The following is a 21271-nucleotide window of genomic DNA, read 5'->3' as shown; positions in this document are numbered from 1 at the left end:
CTGCTTAGCTGAAGCAAGGCTTGCTCCCCATTAAATTAGTAGCTAGTGAGAATTACCTACTGGGGAGGTAATTATTTGATGAAAGGGGATGGTGGCTGGTGAGGAAAAGAGAAGTCTTTGAACGGTGGCAATGGTGGTTTTATAATTAAAATCTGTGTTAGTAGCAAAAACAACTGGCAGAATATGAAAAACTGTGAAAAGGAGGGAAAAAAATAATTGAAGTTTCCTTTCCCAAATATTTTTTTTTAAATTTCAAAAAGAAATTCTTTTTTTTTCCTTATATACAACTTTAACTGAACCTATAGCAATGGTCTCCAAGTTTTTTTAAATTTCAAAAAGAAAATTTTTTTTTTCCTTATATACAACTTTAACTGAACCTATAGCAATGGTCTCCAAAGTGAGGTGCCCACATCTCTGGGTGTGCAAAAGACAACCCATTAGGGTACAGAAAAAAAAAATTATAACTTCAGCTGCATATATAAATTTTAAATAAATCAACACACATGTATTGAAGGTATATGCTTGAAGATTTTTAGTGATGAGGTGCACAAAAAGAAATTTGGACTTTGCCACTGTATCTTTGAGAAAAGTTCAAGTGATATTAAAGACATATCCTGTGAAATAATATATAGCTATATGCAAGTCTCACATACCACAGGTGCAACGAAAGACTAAATAGTAAAAAAATTTGTAAAACAGTAAACACGAGTCCTTTGACAAAAATATGGTTTTTATTATCATGCACTTTTTTCCATCAATGTCTTTTTAATTATAAGCCTTCCATATTGATTCTGAATGCAAATCAGATTAAAGCACTGCAAGTCTAAATCAGCACACAAATATCCATTAAAGCATTGGACAACTTTGGCAGACTCAAAGTTTCATTCATCACCTCAAGTCTTTTGAGAAAGGATGAGCTGACATGGGGGCTGCTGAAGTATCTTGAATATTAATCTTGAATAACATATTGAGTTACTGTTACTTAGGGGATTGAGTTAAACTCAGTCAAAATTATGGTATCTAAAATCTTTTTTAAATGGTTAAATGTGATATGTATCATATTAAGAAAACTGAGAAAAAATTAATAAGAAAAGTAAAAAAATTTGCCTCACTGAACTAATACTTTAAGGAGAATAAAGGGGTTTTTTTAACTCCAGAGGCTTTGAAATAAATATAATATACAAATAAAATCAAGATTTTATTTGGTCCACTCAAAGTTGACAGGCATTTTTTACGCATTAACTGCAATTAATGTAGCTAATCAGCTTCAATTTCACCCTTCTGGAAAAGCCAGCTGTACAACTTATTGAGGTGAGGCCTGTTAAAGTGGTGTGACATGAATTATGTCTCTTTTCAGTGAAATCGTGTGATAGGTATACAAAAGCATAAGAATTACTGGATCAGACAAAAATCCACTAAGCCTGAAATCCTGTCTTTGAAAGAGGAGTTCTCAACGCAACATCAGCATTCTCTGAAGCAGAGAATGTGACAAAGGTAGATGACACAAGGGCAGTGACATTACAAGCCATTTTCTGTTCCATTGCTACACCTGACACTTTACTAGTAATGTTTTCCAGATCATTCATGAATGTATTTAACAGCACAAACTTAAGCACCTTGCTGGTAACCTGCTTCCACTGTGAAAACAGCATGCACTTCTACCCTTTGCTTCCTAAGTCATAAACAGTTATGTATCCTTTTGAGCATTTACCCTGTTCTCTCGTGAAAGCATAATTTCTTTATGAGCACTTGGACTGAAAGTGTTTGCATTAAATCTGAAAAAAACAAGTGAAATATCTCAAATGAACCAATAATTTCATTAAAGACACACAAACAAAAAATGTATTCTCTCAAAATATCGGACTATTAGAGATGTATATGGTTGGATGTTTGATCAATTAGGTAGCAGTGGAACAGTGACCTCTCATAACAGGCACTGTCCAGAAACTATCAATTAACACAGTCATATATGGAAAAAAAGACAATGAGACAAACATAAAAAAAGGAAAATCTTTCTTCAACAACTTCAAACACAGTCATCTATCTGAAATTCATGACCCAAGAACAATGTTAGAGCAATGAACAATGAGGCATACAAAATCAATCAACTTAACTTAATCACGAATGAGCCTTATCTCTACAGAAATAAGAAAAATGACATATAGAGAAAAATGAAAGGACACAAAGGAAGAATAATTGCTAAAGATTTCATCTTAGATAGAATAAAGATATTTGTATTTCTCAAGACACCAAAAAAAAAGCATGTTAACATAGCCATGAAGGCACCAAGAGAAGGATGCTCTTCAATCACAACAAAGAGAAATCACAAACTGTGACCAACTATGTAAGTGCTGTAACATTATGTTCAGAGATACAATATCATAGTGTTTCATCTCAAGTTGAACTAACACTACAATCCTGTTATGTGTTGATAAATGGCATTTACCTGTAATTGTAAGCTATCCACAGCTTTTATTCAGCCCAGTATATTTTATCAGAGGCAGTATATACTGCACTGAATCAAAATAAAAGGTCCACATCTAACAACCAGGTGATCTGTGATATTACAACAGAAACAGCTTCTTAACAAAAGCACTGGATCAATTCCTGCCCTCATCAGCTCAGCAAGGGAACGTAAAATAGCTACTATTTGACTTTCTTGCTTCAGGAATCCTGCCAAGTTGAGCACAACTGGTCACAGCAAGCAGATGAAGTACATTCCGCTAATTCACACAAGATGCTAACGTTTCACTGTCTGCTTCCCAGCAGCAGACAAAAACCTCTTACATCTCAATGGAACTTTGTCCAGTAAAAACAAGATAGAATTTCTATAAACAATCCCATATTAAAACTGTAAATATACAATTTTTCCCCTCCATATCATGAATAGACTTGGCAAATTTACACAGCAGTTTTTAATATATTTCATGAACAAGGTACAGAAGAGAACAAACTATGCTGACAAAAACAAGCCTAAAGACTTCTAAAGTAATTGTTTCCTTGAAGTCTTCAAAATCAGAACTCAAAAAGAGAATACAAATGTACAGAAGCACAGTAATTCTCATCTGTCAGCTTGTTCTATAGAGTCTGTGCCTCCATTTAAAAAAAAACAACAAATACAGTTATTCTGAAAAAGTCACAGATACACAGATGAAGGGTGGCAATTGCATCTGCAGACAGCTTTAAATAATATCTTCAACACATCATTCATTTCAGAAAGGGGCTAACTGATCTATTTTCCAGATCTCATGTAACAACTTAAAGTAAAAACTTGTTAACTATTTAAATTCTCTGCAAAGAAAGGGTATAAAGGACAGCACCTATTGTTAATATCGATTCATTGGCATCAATAAATTGCAGTTGAAATAAATTATTTCTATAAGCTAGTCAAAACAACACTGAAGATCTCCAAAAAACTAGGAGTTCACTTAAAGAAGAGAGTTTATCACAGCAAAAGTAATTCATTATGTTCAAATTTATTGTGAATTTTACATGGTGCTATTTTGGTAATTAATGTTTGCATCCTTTATTTCATAAGTGGAACATGAAAGTTAAGTTCCAGTTGAAGATTTCAGCAAATACTGCTTATCACATCGAGACTGAAGGACATTTTTCAGCTTGAACTCACTTTACATTAATATGCTTCTTTTTCTTGAGCAAACAGGAAAAATAAATTTTAGAGAGAGAGAGAGAGGGAGATCTAAAAAGATGTAAAAGAGGTAACTTCTGGTTTCTATTCCTTTTAGTGTTTACAAATGACTGACTACTCATTTCCAGCCATCTCTGACTGTAACTTAGACTGCCACTTCTGTACTTTGCTTCCTGATTCTGGGCTGCCTACTAATTTTTGATGGTATTCTAATAAAAGGATTTTATCAAAGTGTATTTGTAGGAAAGGTTCCTTTCTCCAAAGATTCAGATCCTTTCCAGTCTGAAATGCATAGAACTAAGTATATATTTGATTTAATGAACACATTAGAGGAGATTTCCACAAAAGTAGTAAAGAATTTTCTTTCTTTGGGTGTCTGAAGACAAGATGAACTTTCCAATATTTTGAAGAAAAAGTAATACAGAAAATATACAGCTAAGAAAACAGAAACATGGTGAGTTATATGTTACAGCCAGAAGGGTATTAGTGATACTGTTCAATGAATGCCCAGGAGTGCAGCCTAATAAACCAAATGTATTCAACATACAAGTTTTTGGTTCTAATACATTTCTCAAGTGCTCCCATATTCCTATACAAACACTCTCAGAATCCCATAAATAAAGTGTTCAAACAGATATTTTTAAAAATACATAAAATAAAAAGAAAAAATAATAGAAGTAAAACTATTTATTTATTAGGGCTACTGCATTCATAATAAAAGTTCCCTTTTCCTCTTTTAGTGTGCAGCTAACCAAATCTCATACACTCAACACACACTTTTGCTTCCACTCTTATAATAATGTTTGACCTTTCAGTTCCAAAATGCCAGAATCTATATTGGCACTGAACCACAATTCATCTGGCTGACTGCAACAGCCTGTGCTTATCTCTTCTGGAGGAGTCAGCAGACAGACACACAACATTTGCTCAGCACGTTACATGATTCTTGCAGTCCATTAAAATACTACGTTGTATTGCACCAATGCAAAATTCAAGTAATAATTTTCATCAGGAATACAAAAGCATGGCAGGTGCTGCAATATGAACTGAGTAAATTTCTCATGTTTCACCAGAAATCTTTGCTCTAACACAAACTGTTTCAGTTACATTGCATGACATCTAGAGGTACAATTTTCTTCACTAAAACAAACTAAGGTGCTTCAGCTACAGTGAGCAACACCTCCCCTCTGTAAGTTTCTGTACATAATTTTCAGCTCTTTCAAGGACTTGCAATATAAGCTCTAAACCAGAAAACAATCATATTTACTAATCCTTAAACTGCCAAGAACATATGTGCAGCTAGGAAAAAAAAATCATGGGTGGTCCAGCTTTTTTTATAAAATTTTAAGTAAAATACAATGAAAAAAAAAAGAAAATGCATACTAATGATTGTATAACCCTGAATACAAGGACTGTCAGTTCAGCTTTCTCTACTCAGAACAGTATTGACCTGAGCAATAAAAAATGAATGCAGTCGATCACTACAGCTTTTGACATCAGATACCAGTGCCTCAGGGGATGCTGACCCAAAGCACAAGGAGTTTTCAGCAGCAAAGCCACAGCAGTAACAATGTGTTCTACTGCCTCTTTTGGACACAACATTCAAAGACAATTACCATAATATATCTTGAATTTACAGAACTTTAGAATGTATATTCTGTTTAGTTCTCTATGATGAAGTCTAGAAATAAAACACTTCGATCAGTTCAACATATTGTATTTCATTTGTCCTTCCACCACTCAAGCACTCAATATCATACACTGCAGTGCTGAAGGCAAATCTCTTCTGTTTCCAGGAGGTGTTTTTAATCCCTTCAAAATAAATTTTCAGTGCATATTATTAAACATCCTGAAAAAGACTTCTTATGGCCCTGTATTTAGATAGACTTTGTTCTTTAATTAAAAAACAGATAACCCATCTACAGCTACTTTGATATGCACTATTGTCAAAATCCATAATAATTTTAAACTTTGTCTGAATATTTTTCAATAAAAAACTGCCTGCGTTAGTTTGAATAACTCCTTAAACATTACTGATTGTTTGTACATTTCTTTCTCATTTTCAGTGTTGCAGAACTGGGAATACTTCCCCTCCTTTACATGACACAGGAATTGCATGCAGAAATGAGTTGCTGCATTTAGTTTAAGCTCATTTGAGGAAGAACACTAATGCTTTAAGTGTTTATTGAGGAAATGTGTTTGAGACATCTAACTGGAGGTTTTAATTTGTAATAGTGCCATCAGTCAGGACATGACATATTAGAAGTTTCATTTGCTGTCCTTTGCTCCTAAAGATTTAAATAGCTACTTGCCTAATTTTGGCACACTAGAAGGTATGTGATCTACATTTCATATAAACAATATATCAAATACAGCACTGAAGTTCTTGTTAACTTTTTTTCACTGCATCACAATTACTGATGTGATTATGTTGTGTGGGAAACATTAAGTTCAAATTACTGGTATCTTTTTGAAAGTGAAAAGCTTATTTCCTGATATGGAACAGATGAATGATGACTTACAGGAATGCATTATTCCTTATTTCACTTTTTCCTATTCTAAACAAAGAATATGGAAGAGGGTCCTACAAAAGAAAACTATGTTTAAAAGCTCAGTTGGCTTAGATTATGTGACCTAAATTCCACTCTTTTCAGCATCCATTAGGACTTGGCCTCTCTCTTCACTAATCCTATACCCTTCTACAGTTGCAATTTTCACTTTCATATGGCATACATGTCTCTGTACTTAAGCATCTTTCCAGATGCTCTAACTGCATGTTCCAACTGCAAAAATTCAGCCTTTCAACCATCTTCCAAGTTTTACTTGCCAAATAGCACCTTAACATCTTCAAAGTTCCAGCATTGACTCTACTGCACACCCGTGCAAACTCTGCACCATTCTGAGTCCCAGAGCTCATATCTTCTTACATCTAAGCTTTTGACAAGTCCTCCTGACACCTAATGACATCCTCAGACTTCTTCCATATTTGAGTCACATAATTGTGCTCTCCCCTTCCTTTCACAATTTAAAAAAATAAATCGTATAAAGAGTCAGAGCAGTCTTGGCAAGCATAATCATGCAGGGCATTGAAAAACCAATTACTCTATTTCCAGTGGACATTTTCACAGCAATCTACATAAAGCAAAAAGCTTATTAATACTAATATTAACTAGTTAACTAGCTTATTAACAGCATTAACTAGTTAACCTGTTGCTTAACTAGCAATATGGATGAAAGGAGTTGTTACAAAATATACAGGGTAACAGAAAAAAAAAGGTAAAAGGTATAATATGCTTATATGTCTGAGAAAGGAATCAAGAAAAAGGAAATTTTGGTTGTATGGACTCTCACCTATGCTAGGTCAAAATCTAATTGGGAGAAAACTACTCTGGATATTTTCATGGGCAAAAGAATGGTAGTAATTTTCATTGTTTTTTAGTTACCTGATAAGACAACTTCAACTAGGTCTCCTTCTTGGATATCTGCAGCTGATTTCACCAACTGGAGAATGTTTTCAGAGGTAGGGTCATGACGGAAGAGCAAGATTTTGTCGTACATTCCATAAAAACCACATTCGGGAAACTGCAAAGACAAACCCAGGAGAATTTACTTTGCTGTAAAACACTAACTGTAAAATACAAAACTGCAAAACACCATGAACGTATAATGAAATTTTGAGGGCAGACTGGACCACTTCTCAGACTAGTATCAAATAGGATATATATTTTTTCATCTATGAAAATATTTATCACTATATTCTGAAATGTTTTTTTCCACCAAGCAAGTAAGCTCGTTTGCCTTTCTCTTCCTGTGAACAATGCAGTATCTACTAGGAAATGAGAGACAAGTAAATGTATCCTGCAGCCACTGCTGGTAATTTTTTCCTCACACAAGTTCCTGAGTAAGACAATTTAATTAGACCTGGAGCAGCTGTTTGGACTGGATGTTCTTTGGAGTGCCCTTCTAGTCTATATTATATTATTCTGTGATTCTATGATCTCTCCCCAGATATTTGTCTGAAAAATCCTTTAAGCCAAAAGAAATATATTTTAGCTCTGGTAAGAGGCAATGCTTAAAGGACAACTCAATATGATATATATATATATATATATTTTGAGACTGAAGTCACCAGGCACATAAAACAATGTTTCAAAACAATATTTCAAAATTTAATCGTAAACATTTGTTTCAATGCAGAGAAATTGGAGCTTCAAAATCAGATTAAATTATGTTTAAACTAAAAAAGGTTTTTTAAAAACTCTGAGGTTATACTCTGGGGATCATTATCTAGGTAACATTTTTCCTTTTATTTTTTTTTCTGAAGCAAAAAAATGTCCACTTTTTTCATGCTCCCAGCCCAAAGAACTAAGACTTTGTTCTGAAAACACAACTGAGGAACCCTTTCTATGTTGCAATAGAATCCATTCGATTTTACACCAATGCACTACTCTATGTTTTGACAACATGCAATGAAAAAAAAACCAATGACAAGTACAGCCAGAGAAATAAAGTGGTATGTTTTGAGGTTACACACAAACACAGTGACATCCCTAAGAATTTTCTTTTACAGAGGCAGTGAAATATTAGTCTTCAAAATGGGAAGTGCTGATCCTTTTCAAAAACTGCAAAATTTTTATCATTTCACTGGATTTCAAAAATCCAGAAGCATTTCCCTCTAAATTTATTATTATTTAAGTTGCTTGCTCTCTCTTTATATTCCCATTCCATTTGCTCTTTTCAAATAGCTCTACTTTTTCTACCTAAAAAGTATATGCAATATTACACATACTATGTTTCTATGTAGAAATATGTGTATCATGAGGTACAAGTTATTATATTCTGTAGAAGAAAGTAAATTCAATCACAGCATTTTTTGATAAATTACATAAAAGAAATATCTTCTGTTTGAATTAGTTTTCCCCAGATACACTACTGTCATGTCAAAACAGTCGTTTTGATGGTGCAATTCTTCAAACATTGTATAAGGACCAACTGTTACAACAGTGACAAAAATTCCCTCAGCTGAGCTTATTCCTGCCAACAATAATGCTGATATGCACAGACCAAAGTAAACAAAAAGAAGCCACGATGCTTGGTATTGCACCACCACAAACAGCACTTAGTTTTGCTAAACACGAGACAAAGCAGGGAATTTATGGTATTGGAGGTAAATTCCCCAATACTAACAGAAGGCCTTCTTTCGGTATAATAGCTGCTTAAAGCAGAATTACCAGCGCTAAATGGTCACTATGATTGCCACAAAGAGGAAATACAGTACATCTGTAAGAATCAGGAGTGGAAGACTTGCTTACACGGGGTTCAGAAACAGGATGTATTTCTGGCTGCTTAACAAGTCATCAGTAGCAATTAAGAAATCAAAGCTATCCATAAACATCTTGTTTGCCTACTCCAAGTGTGAAGTAAAATGAATCACTTTAATGGCCTTTCAGTGTGCTTCAGTCAAAGGTGCTTTAGTTTGCAAGTGAAACTGGATAAATGACCTTTACAACATAATAGCTTGCTTAACTGCCATAGTTTAGCTGTGCATTTCAAACGTGCCCTGCCTCCACATTTTAGAAATAGAAATATTAGTTTTTTAACATAACTTACCAGCAATTCTAGGTTCCAGATTTAAAATTTAGCAAAATTTTAAAATTTTAAATTAACTTAAGTCTATCCCCAGTCTTGATGTTATTTATTAGATACTCTCCCGTCTTGGTTTAAGAAAACGTAAAGGGAAACATTTTAAAATTAGCTTTCCCCATTTGTTTTAACCAATCCAATCCCTTTCCACTAATAAGCAGAAACAAAATATGTGTAGATATAAGTGAAAAAATAAATTTACTAACAAGTGAAACTGCAATGGGCAAATAACAGACCTCTATTCCAAACACTGAGCATTAAAAAAAATGCTGTCTAAACGCTAGTATACAACATATCTTATATGACACTGTAGTAGCTTTTATGGTAAAAAAGAGGAAGTGCTACTAGCATTTGAAGTCACCTGTAATAAGCACACTGAAAATGTGTGCTTCTTTCATTTTCTAAAAATATTACATCACAATTATCTACCCATAAGACTTTAAAGAAATACAAAATAAAATTACGTTTTAGATGAAAAAGACTGCTGATCAGGATGTCAAGTTATTTTAAGTCAATTTGTTCTCGCCCAGATTGTGGGCACTTTGGCAGCAGATCATCCATAAAACACAGGACAAAAGGAGCCTCAGCACTAATCTTTCCTCAGCAGATACAAAACAGAAGCAAGCAATGAAATGTTTTTACCCTTAGCAACTGTAAATCTCACAAAAATCCACCACAATATTTTACTAATAACCATGTAGAAGCCAAGTGATTATGCAAATTCTGGATTTTCAATTAAAAAGCCTTCATGTGTTACTACAAAAAAAGTAGACTCAAATTTCAATAACTAGAACGTCTAATTACAAGTATTCAATAATTAATTTAATCCACTATCCATCACATCAGTTAATTTCAATGGCATTGGTCCCTCCACATGCAAATATGAGCTGAACTATGTACATCCATAACTGTGCTGTTAAGTCTTTCTCAAAACAAGGATCAAAGAGAAGAATGAGCTGAACTATGTGCATCCATAACTGTGCTGTTATTAAGTCTTTCTCAAAACAAGGATCAAAGAGAAGCTGACAGAAGAAAATGTTAGTTATATTTAAAACTATTTATTGTGACAATCAAATGGTTTTATTATTAGAGACTAAAACTTTACAAGAACTGATGTATCTAAATGCCAATATATTTCCAAATTGAAGTGTGAAGCTTTCAAAAATTAATTAACAATAACAAATCATACACAGTTATCTGAATGGAAACCTACTCTGCCTCCTTTTCTGGTAAACCACAATTTAGAATGGAAATTAACTTCAAAGAAAGATAAGACTCTCTAAGGTGAGACAACACTTCACCAGTGTGGTTTAATAAATATGTATTAGAAAGATTAGCATAGTAGCAATGTCAAATGAAAACCACATGAAAAATAAATTTCTTCCAATTAGGAACTTAACCTGGAAGAACTGGAAAGAATACCCCAAACAATGATGATGTTTCATTGCAATTAGTAATGCAGTCCAATAGTCAAAAAAGTCTGTTGCTGTGATAATTTTCCAAAAATACTTCTTTTGACATAATAAAATTGAAACATACAGGCAGACAGATTTTCACTGCTAAGAGTGAAAAAAAAAGTCATCTTCCTGTTTTTGTCTTTTTATATGTTACTACATTTTTGCACATCTTCTGAAAGGGTTAGTTTCTGTTGCTGTATTCTAGGAAGTCATGACAGTTGTTTTTTAAATTTTTTCAGTCTTCATTGAACTTTTCCTTAAAATTAAATTGAATTGTCTCTTTTAGTGATGATTGTTTTTTTCTTCTAGATGAGTTAGGCTTTTAGAAGCCCTTAGTGATCATATCAGCACCTGCAACAAAAACTTTAATAAAACCTGGAAATCTTTTATAGCACCAAGATATTGATCCAGCACACATATGGGCTGCGGGCTAAACAATGTCTTCACAGCACGTGGAGAAGCTGAGTCACACTGAATGTTTGTTAACTTAACTGGCTAAAACACAAGTAACCTTGATCTAACTTCAACAAGACTGTTGGCCTGACCCTAAAGTACATAAATAAATAAGTAAATAAATATTCTTAAATCAATACCCCTGTTTTAGTATAAAGATATATACGTACAAAACTTCATTAATCATATCAACCAAACTGAAACACTTTTTCTTTTATATTCTTAAAATAAGAGTGCATTGTATTTTTAGAAGTCAGAATTTCCTTTCTCTACAGAAGTCAGAACACTGACTTTTGTCGTGCAAAATCATGACACTGAAAAGCCAATTTCATCAAGAGGACTGCCTAAATTTTCTTGTTTCATCAAGAGGACTACCACTTGGTTGTGGCAGTCATTATTAATTCACTAGCAAAACTCAAGAGATTTTTTAAAGGCTCTATTTACCAATGTTTTCATGAAAATATTAGTCTTACTCATAAATAAAATACCACAAGACTTCATGCTATTGTTGTAGGAAACTTCAGTTAGTGTTCAAAGACTTTCTCCACATTTACACCACTACAGTTACTACAAAGCAACACAAACTCCAGAGTCTAAACAGAAGTTTACAGGAGGGCTGTACAGAATATATGTAGCAACATCTGAGTACAAACAGGAGGTGGAGCTTGGTCCAGCAGCAGTGGCATCTCCACCTCAATCCAGGATGTCACATTCCGTGCTTAAAACATCTCAGAAATGGTGACTCACCCTAGACCTTTCCAGTAACTGCATTTGCACTTGCCAGGCAGAAAAACAGCAAGGACAGGCAACAAACTATTTCCTCATCTTTTTTTCCTTCTTTTTTAATTTCTTCAGTCATACAGGAAGGAAAATGAAAACATAAGGAGTAGTACCAATCAACCTGATGCTGCCTATGTTGCAGTACTACCCAAGACAGGCTCAGGTCAAACCTATTTGTCACAGGTTCAGAAAAACAGACAAATGATAGATGAACAAATATCTTGATTTGGAAAGGCAAAGGGGCAACTGAAGAAATCTTGAAAGGTGTGGAAGAGATGATCAGAGCAAGGAAAATGCACTTAGAACAGAGACAGGAAAGACCTTGATTGTCTCATGACCCTTGAGGATAGCCAAGAGTCAGATTTACAAGGGTGAAAGTGGTGAATGGGAACAGCAATATAGGTCTTTGGTGCCTTTTTGCCTTTGCATTCCTAAAAATGCAATTTCCTTCCAATCTAACTGCTAAGTGAAACAGACAAGTTACTAAGAATATACCAACTATACCAGCCAGGAACCATTCTCTGGATCCACAGCAAAGTGGCATGGACGTGGCTCACTGCCACACAGATGACCTCCTTCCCCAGAAGCAGGGAGATGACATTGCCACTCCTTATTTTAAACAGTCTCTTACATATGCTAGGACCCAAACTGTCTGAGCATCATCTAAAAGAATGTGATTTGGCACAGTTCAATCTGTATCAGGAAGCATGCAATTAAACAGCTGAAAAGTTTATGTGATTTTGGGCCAATGTTTGAGCCTGTATCCTCATTTCAGTTTATTTATAAATATATTTTTAGATATAACCTTAGAGAGCTATCACCATGTGGTACATTCCAAATACCAGTTAAGCTTCTTAATGCTTTACTGTGGGCAGCACCATTCCTTATTTACAGTATTCATTATTCCTTTTATGTTTTTATTACAATGCTTGATCTACAAACATGTTTTATAAAAAACTTTATACCTGTGGAATACCAGTTAGTAAGCAGCTTCTAAATGGGCAATCTGAAAACACCAAACTTATTGACTGCTTTATGATGTAAACAGTATTTTAGATAACAAATACGTACATACAAGTATGTTTTCTATCTCTGCAGCAGTGATCTGCTGCAGAAATCAGATTCTTTCATCTCTCTTACACCAGGAACAGAATATGTTGCCCACACACTGACTTGTACTGGCTGTGGAACAATGAAGATCCAGAGCTAAAACACAGCTGAGCTCCTTCACAGAACTACCCATGAAAAAGAAAAAATATGGCCATGGTGAAGCATAGAAATATGGGGGTTTTTTTTATCAGCCTTTTTTAGTACAGGTTGTTCCTGTGCCCATTCAGGGGAGGAGTTGTTTCCTTTGTATTTCTTCAAACAAACAGGTTCTCTTGCTACCTATGCTTCCTGTCACTGTATGTCAGTTTGCCTTCTGTCACGCAAATTGCTCACTGCCAAAATTACTGAACATACACCACATTACTCATGCTACTTCCGTGCAGACTTTAAGAACTCCCAGTTCAGGGCAACCAGACCTGAGTCTTCTCTCACTGTTCCTGAACTGTGTCTGGCAAGTGGCTGCTGGCTGGGGTCAATCCACCATGGCAACTGAACATGAAAAATCTAAAATAATAACACTTTTCTCTCAAACAAAGAGAACTTTAGCATAATTAGTGTTACTCTATTTGTTCTATCACAAGATACATCTCCACTTCCATTGAAAATATTGGATGTATTTTTCATTGAAACTTCTATGGAAGTACTTTATTCTGAATTACCACATGCAATGGGTTACCCGAAATATGTTGATTATGTGTTGGAAGTTGATTTTCATTAATACCATACAAAGGCTACCTTAATTTAAAATAGCCTTTGTCTCTCAGATATAATGTGTCTTCTCTAACACTAATATCTTTTACTATTATTTCCTCAGCATTTTGTGAATATTCTATTACAACTCCCAATGCAATGGAGACAATGCAGAGTCAAGAAGCTGTAAAGAAAGATTAAGTTCAATAATTCTGAAACTGAGAAAACACTCAATTTTGTCACATAAAAATTCTAGAAGTCAATGTGCCATACAAATCAAAGCACACTTGTATAGCTGACTGCTCTGTCATGTAGATTAAGAGGGTAACTCAATAGAAACAGTTAAAAAAGTAATAGTAATTAAATCACAAAGAGACTCAGAATATAAACTGGTCTTTGCATCCTGTTGGTGACAAAAATATTATCACATCTACATATACTGCATTATTGAATTGCAATTTTCATGGGCAGAAGCATTGAGGGAGACCATTTTGAGTTTGTCTTCTCAGTTGTCTCATGCTGAGTTTGAGATTTACGCTGATCCATTAATGCCACATTTCTCTAAGACACCAGGGGGACCTCAGCAGAAAGGCTCCCACAGTTTCTGTACACATTCTCTGTGCAGCTCAACACTGTCCACCCCAGAGTAGAATCATGGAGCTTCCTGTGAAATGTTTAGGAGAAGAACGTGACAACAAGTGCCAGATTGTTGACAGGCATCCATTTATGTAGATACTTCATGAACAGATTGCATTTCTCACCAAGGAGGTTGAGAAATGGAGCAGAAACTTTCATGCCCTTCAGCAAACAGGCAGAAAAAGGATGATGAATCACTAACAAAATCAAGATTTTTTTCTAATTCTATTAAAATAAAAATATCTAAAGCTCCTTGCTCACAAGTATTGACTGCTTCTGAACCTGTAGTCTTACTAGTTCTATGCCATATACTACGTCTGGGATTCCTAATTTAAGAAAGATGAAAGAAAGGAAACCAATCCAAGAGGCAATTACATACACTATTAATAAAACAACCAAAACAAAACAAACCCCCAACCCCCCATTTCTGTGAGAGTCTACCACCAGATGTGTTTCAGCATCAGTGATGCATTACATCAATTCAGGAGACTCAGCCACCAGTCACGTACCTCACTGAACAGACTACACAGATGTAGAACCAGTGTCTTTGATCTTTTTACAGATTGCACAACACAAGCTGCTTACTTGCAGTCAAAGCTTCTGTTCCTGAGGTAAGAGATCTCACAAGATCTAATGAAGGTAAGAGATCTACAGATCATTTTCACTTCCTTGTACCTCTGCTGTACTTTCAAAATCAATTTCATTTCCTTCAAGAAGTCTACATAATTGCTTAAAAATAATTTTTGTTTTGCACAGAAACAGAAAACAACATATCTCTGATCAAGAGTAATATTTTAAATAAAATATTCCCAAGTATGTGGTTTACTCCTGAAAAAAGCAGAATTCCTGCACATTTTAAGTAAAACATTAAGAGAGAATCTGAAAATTAGTTCTCTTTTATCCACTCTCAATATTAATTCCATATTTCAGGAAATACACTGTCATGTAAAAAATACTTGTAAAGGCCACTTTCATACTGAATGTGATAGAAATGTTTAACGATAATGTTTAACGACCATCTTGGATCAGTTTTTAGTACTAATAATTAGTTTGCTCCTCAGCGAGTTGTCAGTTTTAATTCCATTTATTATTAACTAGGATCCTTATTAATAAAGAATAAAACTTCCATTTATTAATATCTAGAATCCTTTTTAATAAAGCATAAAGTGACACCACCAAGTAACAGGATTACTGGGCTCCCTAATTCTGTAAGGACTATAATCAGGATAGAATTCTAGCAGAAGAAAAGGCTGAGGGCACTCATGTTGGACAGTAGTTTAAGCATGAGCACACATACCTAGAACCAGGTCTGTATTGGGCATCAGATGACTAACTTAGAATAAACAGCTCATAATGTTATAAACAAATAAACAGCCATGTTATACACATTAATGCCCTATTCCAAAACACTAAGAGGAAGCTGTCCATATGAGCTAGTAAAAAACATTAGGACAAAAGTGTCTGTAAATTATTGTTTTATGCAGATTTAGCATTGCTTTGTAGCTCTGAGTAAGCCATGTCACAGGAAGTCTGAGTTTCATTGTCTACAACACCCAAAAGGATTTCCCTTATCAAACACCTGTTTAGGGATAGGAAAACAACATGAGGGGTTTTTTTTCTTTTTTTAGCATGACAAAAATGGTAGTTTTTATATAATAATACAAAATCTATAGATAGGCTTCTAAAGAGTGAATCACTTGGGAAGAGGCCATTTGGGTTCCACACCTTCCTACCTTAATGTTTCAAAGGTGGAGTGTACAACTTTTTGAATGGACTCCCAATCATGATAACAGGACACCCAGTAAAGAAATAGAAACCAGTGACAGGAGAATGGGATCACAAATAGATCACAACAAAGCTTCTGTCTCTGTAATGGGACCATTCACATCCAGTGCTTCCTTTAATTGTATGTATTCACTGCAGAAACACACAGCACAAAGAGGCATAAAGATTCAATACATGTTTAAGCCTTCTGTTAATCTAGAAACACACAAAAGATATGAATAAACCTTAAGGATAATTTTCTTTCTTTTTAATAAAAAAAATGCATTAAACACAGAAATTGCCAGGTCACAAAAAAGGAGCTTTTAAGGTATGTCCCCCAAACGTATAGAATTATAATGTTCAAAACAGAAAATTGATAGCAACAGATATAAATAGAAAATCTTAGAGTTGTAGAAAACCAACAAAGACGCCCAAAGTAATGTGGAAATATCACTGTCAGCACACTTAAAGCACACTAAAATGTTTGCTAATACTTTAGGAACAAAAATAATTTTCACAATTCTACCACCCACAAAGATTTATCAATCACTTTCCAATTTGGGGAAAAGACATTATTGAATATTAATGATTAAATACTTTGTACTCTAGCATCAGTTGATACGTATGCTGAAGAGGACTCACAAAAGCTGCACACATATTGTCAAGCCCAAAAAAGCAAAACTGAAATAGATGGAAAGTCAGTGACTGGGTTCTAGAGTAAAGATGAAGAAAACTTATTTGCTGCTTTTCATAAAGGGACATAGAGCTGTAGGCTCCTCAAAATAATACAGCAAATGAAAATATCACAGACACTATTACTATTTAACTACCTTGGCTTATGCAGAACTAGATAACTTGTAATGTAGAAAACTAGATCACTATGTAATAAGGAAAATACAAGCACAGCTTTGCAGTGATACAGATTCAGACTTCACAAAATATTACTTCAGATGCACAGAAACATGTAATATAAACTGCTCTGATGTAAAAGGGATTACATTACAAGTACATTACATATTACATAGATCACTATGTAATAAGGAAAATGCAAGCACAGCTTTACAGTGATACAGATTCAGACTTTGCAAAATATTACTTCAGATGCACATAAACATGTAATATAAACTGCTCTGATGTAAAAGCGACTCTATTCTAAAAAGCAACAATGAAATTTAGCCAGAGTAATAGATCATTAGGTGAACATGTACTTGAACACATGTAGTGAACATAGTTTTTGCCATAAATTGGGGAATATCAAAAGCACATGGACCTACTAACTCACCTTTTGGTAGTGATATAAATGCAATCAGAAGTCTTCTCATACCTAGCATTTAAAATTTAAAAAAAACTAGGCCATTGGCAAAAGGATTCAGGAAGGACTAATAGAATAATTAAGGAACTAAAAGACATACTCCCCCGTCCATGGCAGCAGGGGATTAAACTGTTTAATTTCTAAAGGCAGGTCAAGATTTGATCATTTTTGATAAGCATCAGTACTAGAAAGTGAAATCTGATTTTCTATTGATTCATATGCCTAGCAGACAAAGAACCTGCAAGTTCCAATTTCTAGCAGCTGAGGCTATGTAGAATTAGATTACACAACAATTATTTTGCTGGTCCAACTTCTTTTCTTGCTTAATTTAAGTATCAAAAACAAGTGCTCACTGAAAAACAAATATGGCTGTGCTATTTCCACATTATATGATTTTTGTTTCTAATAGAGACACTTTATTTAAAAATGAGTTAATTTAGATAACTCCTATGGCTTTCTTACACAAAAAAGTATTACAACAAATTACTATAACGTCATATTCTGCAACGACACTCACTGTCAGGCTCAACTGGAGAGACTGGCTAACAGATTTCTTGGGCCTCTTCTCAGAACATCCTTTTATTTGAGTTTCAGGACATAAAAACAGGTATTTAATACAACACATTTTGTCACTGATGAAACCTCAAATGTAACACACAGTCTAGTTCTGTGTGTCCAAAGACAGTTCAAGGATCAGCAGAAAAAAATTTTGCAAAATGTGCTACAAAAGGCAAGATGTAAAGAGCTAACCAATGATGAGGTGAAAGAAGATAGAAGGAAACATTGACAGTCCTTACCTCTGCCTCTAGATAGGCAGTAATACATGCATATAAAGTGAATTAAAGTTCAATATTAAGAGAAAGGGGCAGTTTAAACACCAGCAATATCTTTTGGAGGGCATGTGTGATATCTCCATCACTGGATGTTCCCAGGACAGGTTAGATAAAGATAGGTGCAGACAGAGCTGATTCTGACTTGAAATAGGAAGAAATTCTTTTGGGCCTTTGAAAGTCTATATCTCTCCTGTAAGACATAAAAAAAACCCAACTTTCAGTGCAAAGTAAGAAAACTATGTAATATACATTCCTATGGTTTAATGTTCCTTCCTGCAAATCACATTCCTGTGACTTTCCATTCTGATTATCTAAAATTCCCATTGTAAGTTCAACTGGATAAATACTTCCCCATTTTTTATCCTGAACGGTTGTGTAGAGCTCCTAAATAGCTGCCACATTTCACAAGGGAAGTATTTGCATCTCAGCGTGGGTGAATACATGTCCACCCCCATCCAACTAGCACTGACAGATTATTTGACAGTTTAGTTTCAGTCAGACCTATCTGCCTCAAGAATATTTTTAAACATCAAGACAAAAGTTGTCTTGGAGTTTAATGTGTCTGGGATGTGCATCTTCAAAATCATGTATCTAACACATGCAATGAATGCACTGTCAACCCTAAACTCCTGCATGGATTTGCTTGTCCAAATATTCACTTCCATATTGCCCTACTTAAGTACTTAATTTTTCCAGTACAGACTTTCACACTCATTAAATTTCACCTCTTTTGCTACAATAGAGAAGATATTTGACACTAGTGTTCTCAGGCACAACAAGGGACTTTTCTCGTGGCTCTTTCCCTCTGATTTTGGACTTTAGGTAGCTTCTGCCCTATTGTTTTTGATGAGATAGAAGTTCTACCGCTAAAAAAAAGTGTAAATGCTTTTGTGAAAAAAATATTGACTTAATAATGTCTGTGAATATTTAATTTCAACTGTTAGCTCCTGCCTTCCTGAAAACTCTATTTTAAAAAAGGGTTTTATAATGCACTTTTCATTCATTGAGCAGCGTTACAATTTTCAGTTGTGGAACTGTGTTCCACAACTGATGCTAGAACTTTTTAAGAAAGCTTCTTTCTTCTTTCTTTATAGTTGTCTTCTGACAATTGTATAAACAAGGCCATAAAATTTTATTTTTTTTTTAATTTAAAATCAGAACGTCTAACTTATAAATGATGCAGAGAAGAAATGTACACTGAGAACAGTCCTTGAAGCTTCTGGGTATTTTCATACAGAGTACCATATTAAAAATATCTTGGTTAGAGCAAGGAAATTATGGCTTCCTGCCTGTTATCGAGAAATTGAAGTCTCTGGCATTAACCACAGTATTTGAAGAGCACTACAAGCAAAGTCAAAATTCTGTTCCTGACAGAGAAAAAGCAGCTGTCACAAAGTAAGAAAACTTTTTAGACCTTCATTTAACATGTAAAGAAACCCTTCTAAGCTCTAAAAACAAACGAGTCATTGTAAAATAATCTTATTTGCTTGAAGTCCCAGCCATTTGGCACCCAGCCAGCCAGGGTGAAAAGACAGACACTTAATATACAAAGATCCTAGCAACTAGTAGTCTGCAGGGAGCAAGGGATTGTATTGCCAGCAGCTGAGTGATCAAGATCTCATATACTGAAAAGGAATATACAAAATTAGGTGTTCATGGGCCACCTTTGTCTTTTGGAATAGATCAGAGGCAGGAAGATGGGCAGTAAAGTTCATAGTCAAAGGGGGCAGACATCCGTATGTCCCATAAGCTGTGTGATTCTACAAATGTGAGTAAAAACATTAGGAGACTAACTTCTGATGAAAAGAAAACAGAGCGGCCAACACAGCCAGCCTCATTCACCACCATTTTAAAATCTAGTAACAGTTAAGCTGCTTGAATTTTAGTCTCATAGCTGAGACACACATCTATGAGTTTTGTTGTCTGAACTTTCACATTTTTTCCCCCACCCTTGCAGAAGGGGCAACAATTAAAGTGACAAGTTAACAAAAAACTAAGTAATGCCATTTTTTAATTCGAAAACAGTGGTGGTTAATCCATTTAGTTCTGACCACATGCATTTTACTTCTATGGCACAAATTCTCAGTGCCCCTTACAAGGAGACACCTGGCCCATGGATTCTGACAATATGCCAGAGTCCAAACCAAGCCAGCCTGGCTGCAGCTGGGTGCTTCTGCTCTACACTCTTCATTTGTGAAACCCACCCATGTTTCCCATGCCCAATACTGAATTCAAGGTGCTCCATACAAAAACACCTACTGCCACATGCTACCTAACACCCTTCCTGCCAACCAGCCCCAATACTTTACTCTCTCCACAAGCACTGAACGGGTCACCATTATCATAAAAACATTTTAATAATAATTTAGACATATAAATCTAAGTAGTTTCCCATTGCTTGTTCAACTGTTTTGATTCTCTGTAAATAGCAGTATTCTCACTATGAATAATCAAACCATGAAATAAGGGATGGATGTGTTATTATTGCAAACAGATCTGTTTCACTGCATCAGCTCCTCTGTACCTGCATAAAGAAAATTGGGGGGGGGGTGGTTTGTCCTTGCCATGTTTACCAAAGTACTGTAGAGGTAATATTTGTGCTTCGTGAATGGCTTTTCTTTTTTTCCTCACACCAACAAGTACTTTTACTCAACTAATAACATAGTATCAGCAGGTAATTTTGCCTCAATTATTTTTTGCCTTTAAAACCAGCAAGTGCACAACTGTGGGAGAACAAAGCTATAAACATTTCAAATAAGCACTGATCTGACTGCAGTGATCCAGCATGCTGAGTTGAACTGCCAACATGTATGGCTTCAGTAACAACAAATGACATTTCATAACCCTAAAGCAGTCACTGAAGAATGCTTCATGGGATATGTCATCTTTGATTCACTTTATGCAATGTACCATTACAAACATACAGTGGTCATTAATTACTATG

At 34.9% G+C, this 21271-nt stretch overlaps 1 protein-coding gene across 2 annotated transcripts in view; it reads right to left on the bottom strand.

Annotated features, from left to right (window-relative positions):
* Positions 1-21271, bottom strand: part of PRKD1 (protein kinase D1) — a 114865-nt gene that overhangs the window by 50452 nt on the left and 43142 nt on the right. For both annotated transcript variants that reach the window (XM_039705290.1, XM_039705291.1), the window contains exon 2: positions 7093-7231. In XM_039705290.1, coding sequence (XP_039561224.1) covers positions 7093-7231 — 139 coding nt within the window. The remainder of the gene's footprint in view (positions 1-7092; positions 7232-21271) is intronic.

Source organism: Passer montanus, unplaced genomic scaffold (assembly GCF_014805655.1).
Source record: "Passer montanus isolate IOZ18808 unplaced genomic scaffold, ASM1480565v1 scaffold18, whole genome shotgun sequence".
NCBI lineage: Eukaryota > Metazoa > Chordata > Aves > Passeriformes > Passeridae > Passer > Passer montanus.
The sequence above is the reverse complement of the archived record's forward strand: the minus strand, read 5'-3'. Positions and strand labels throughout refer to the sequence as shown.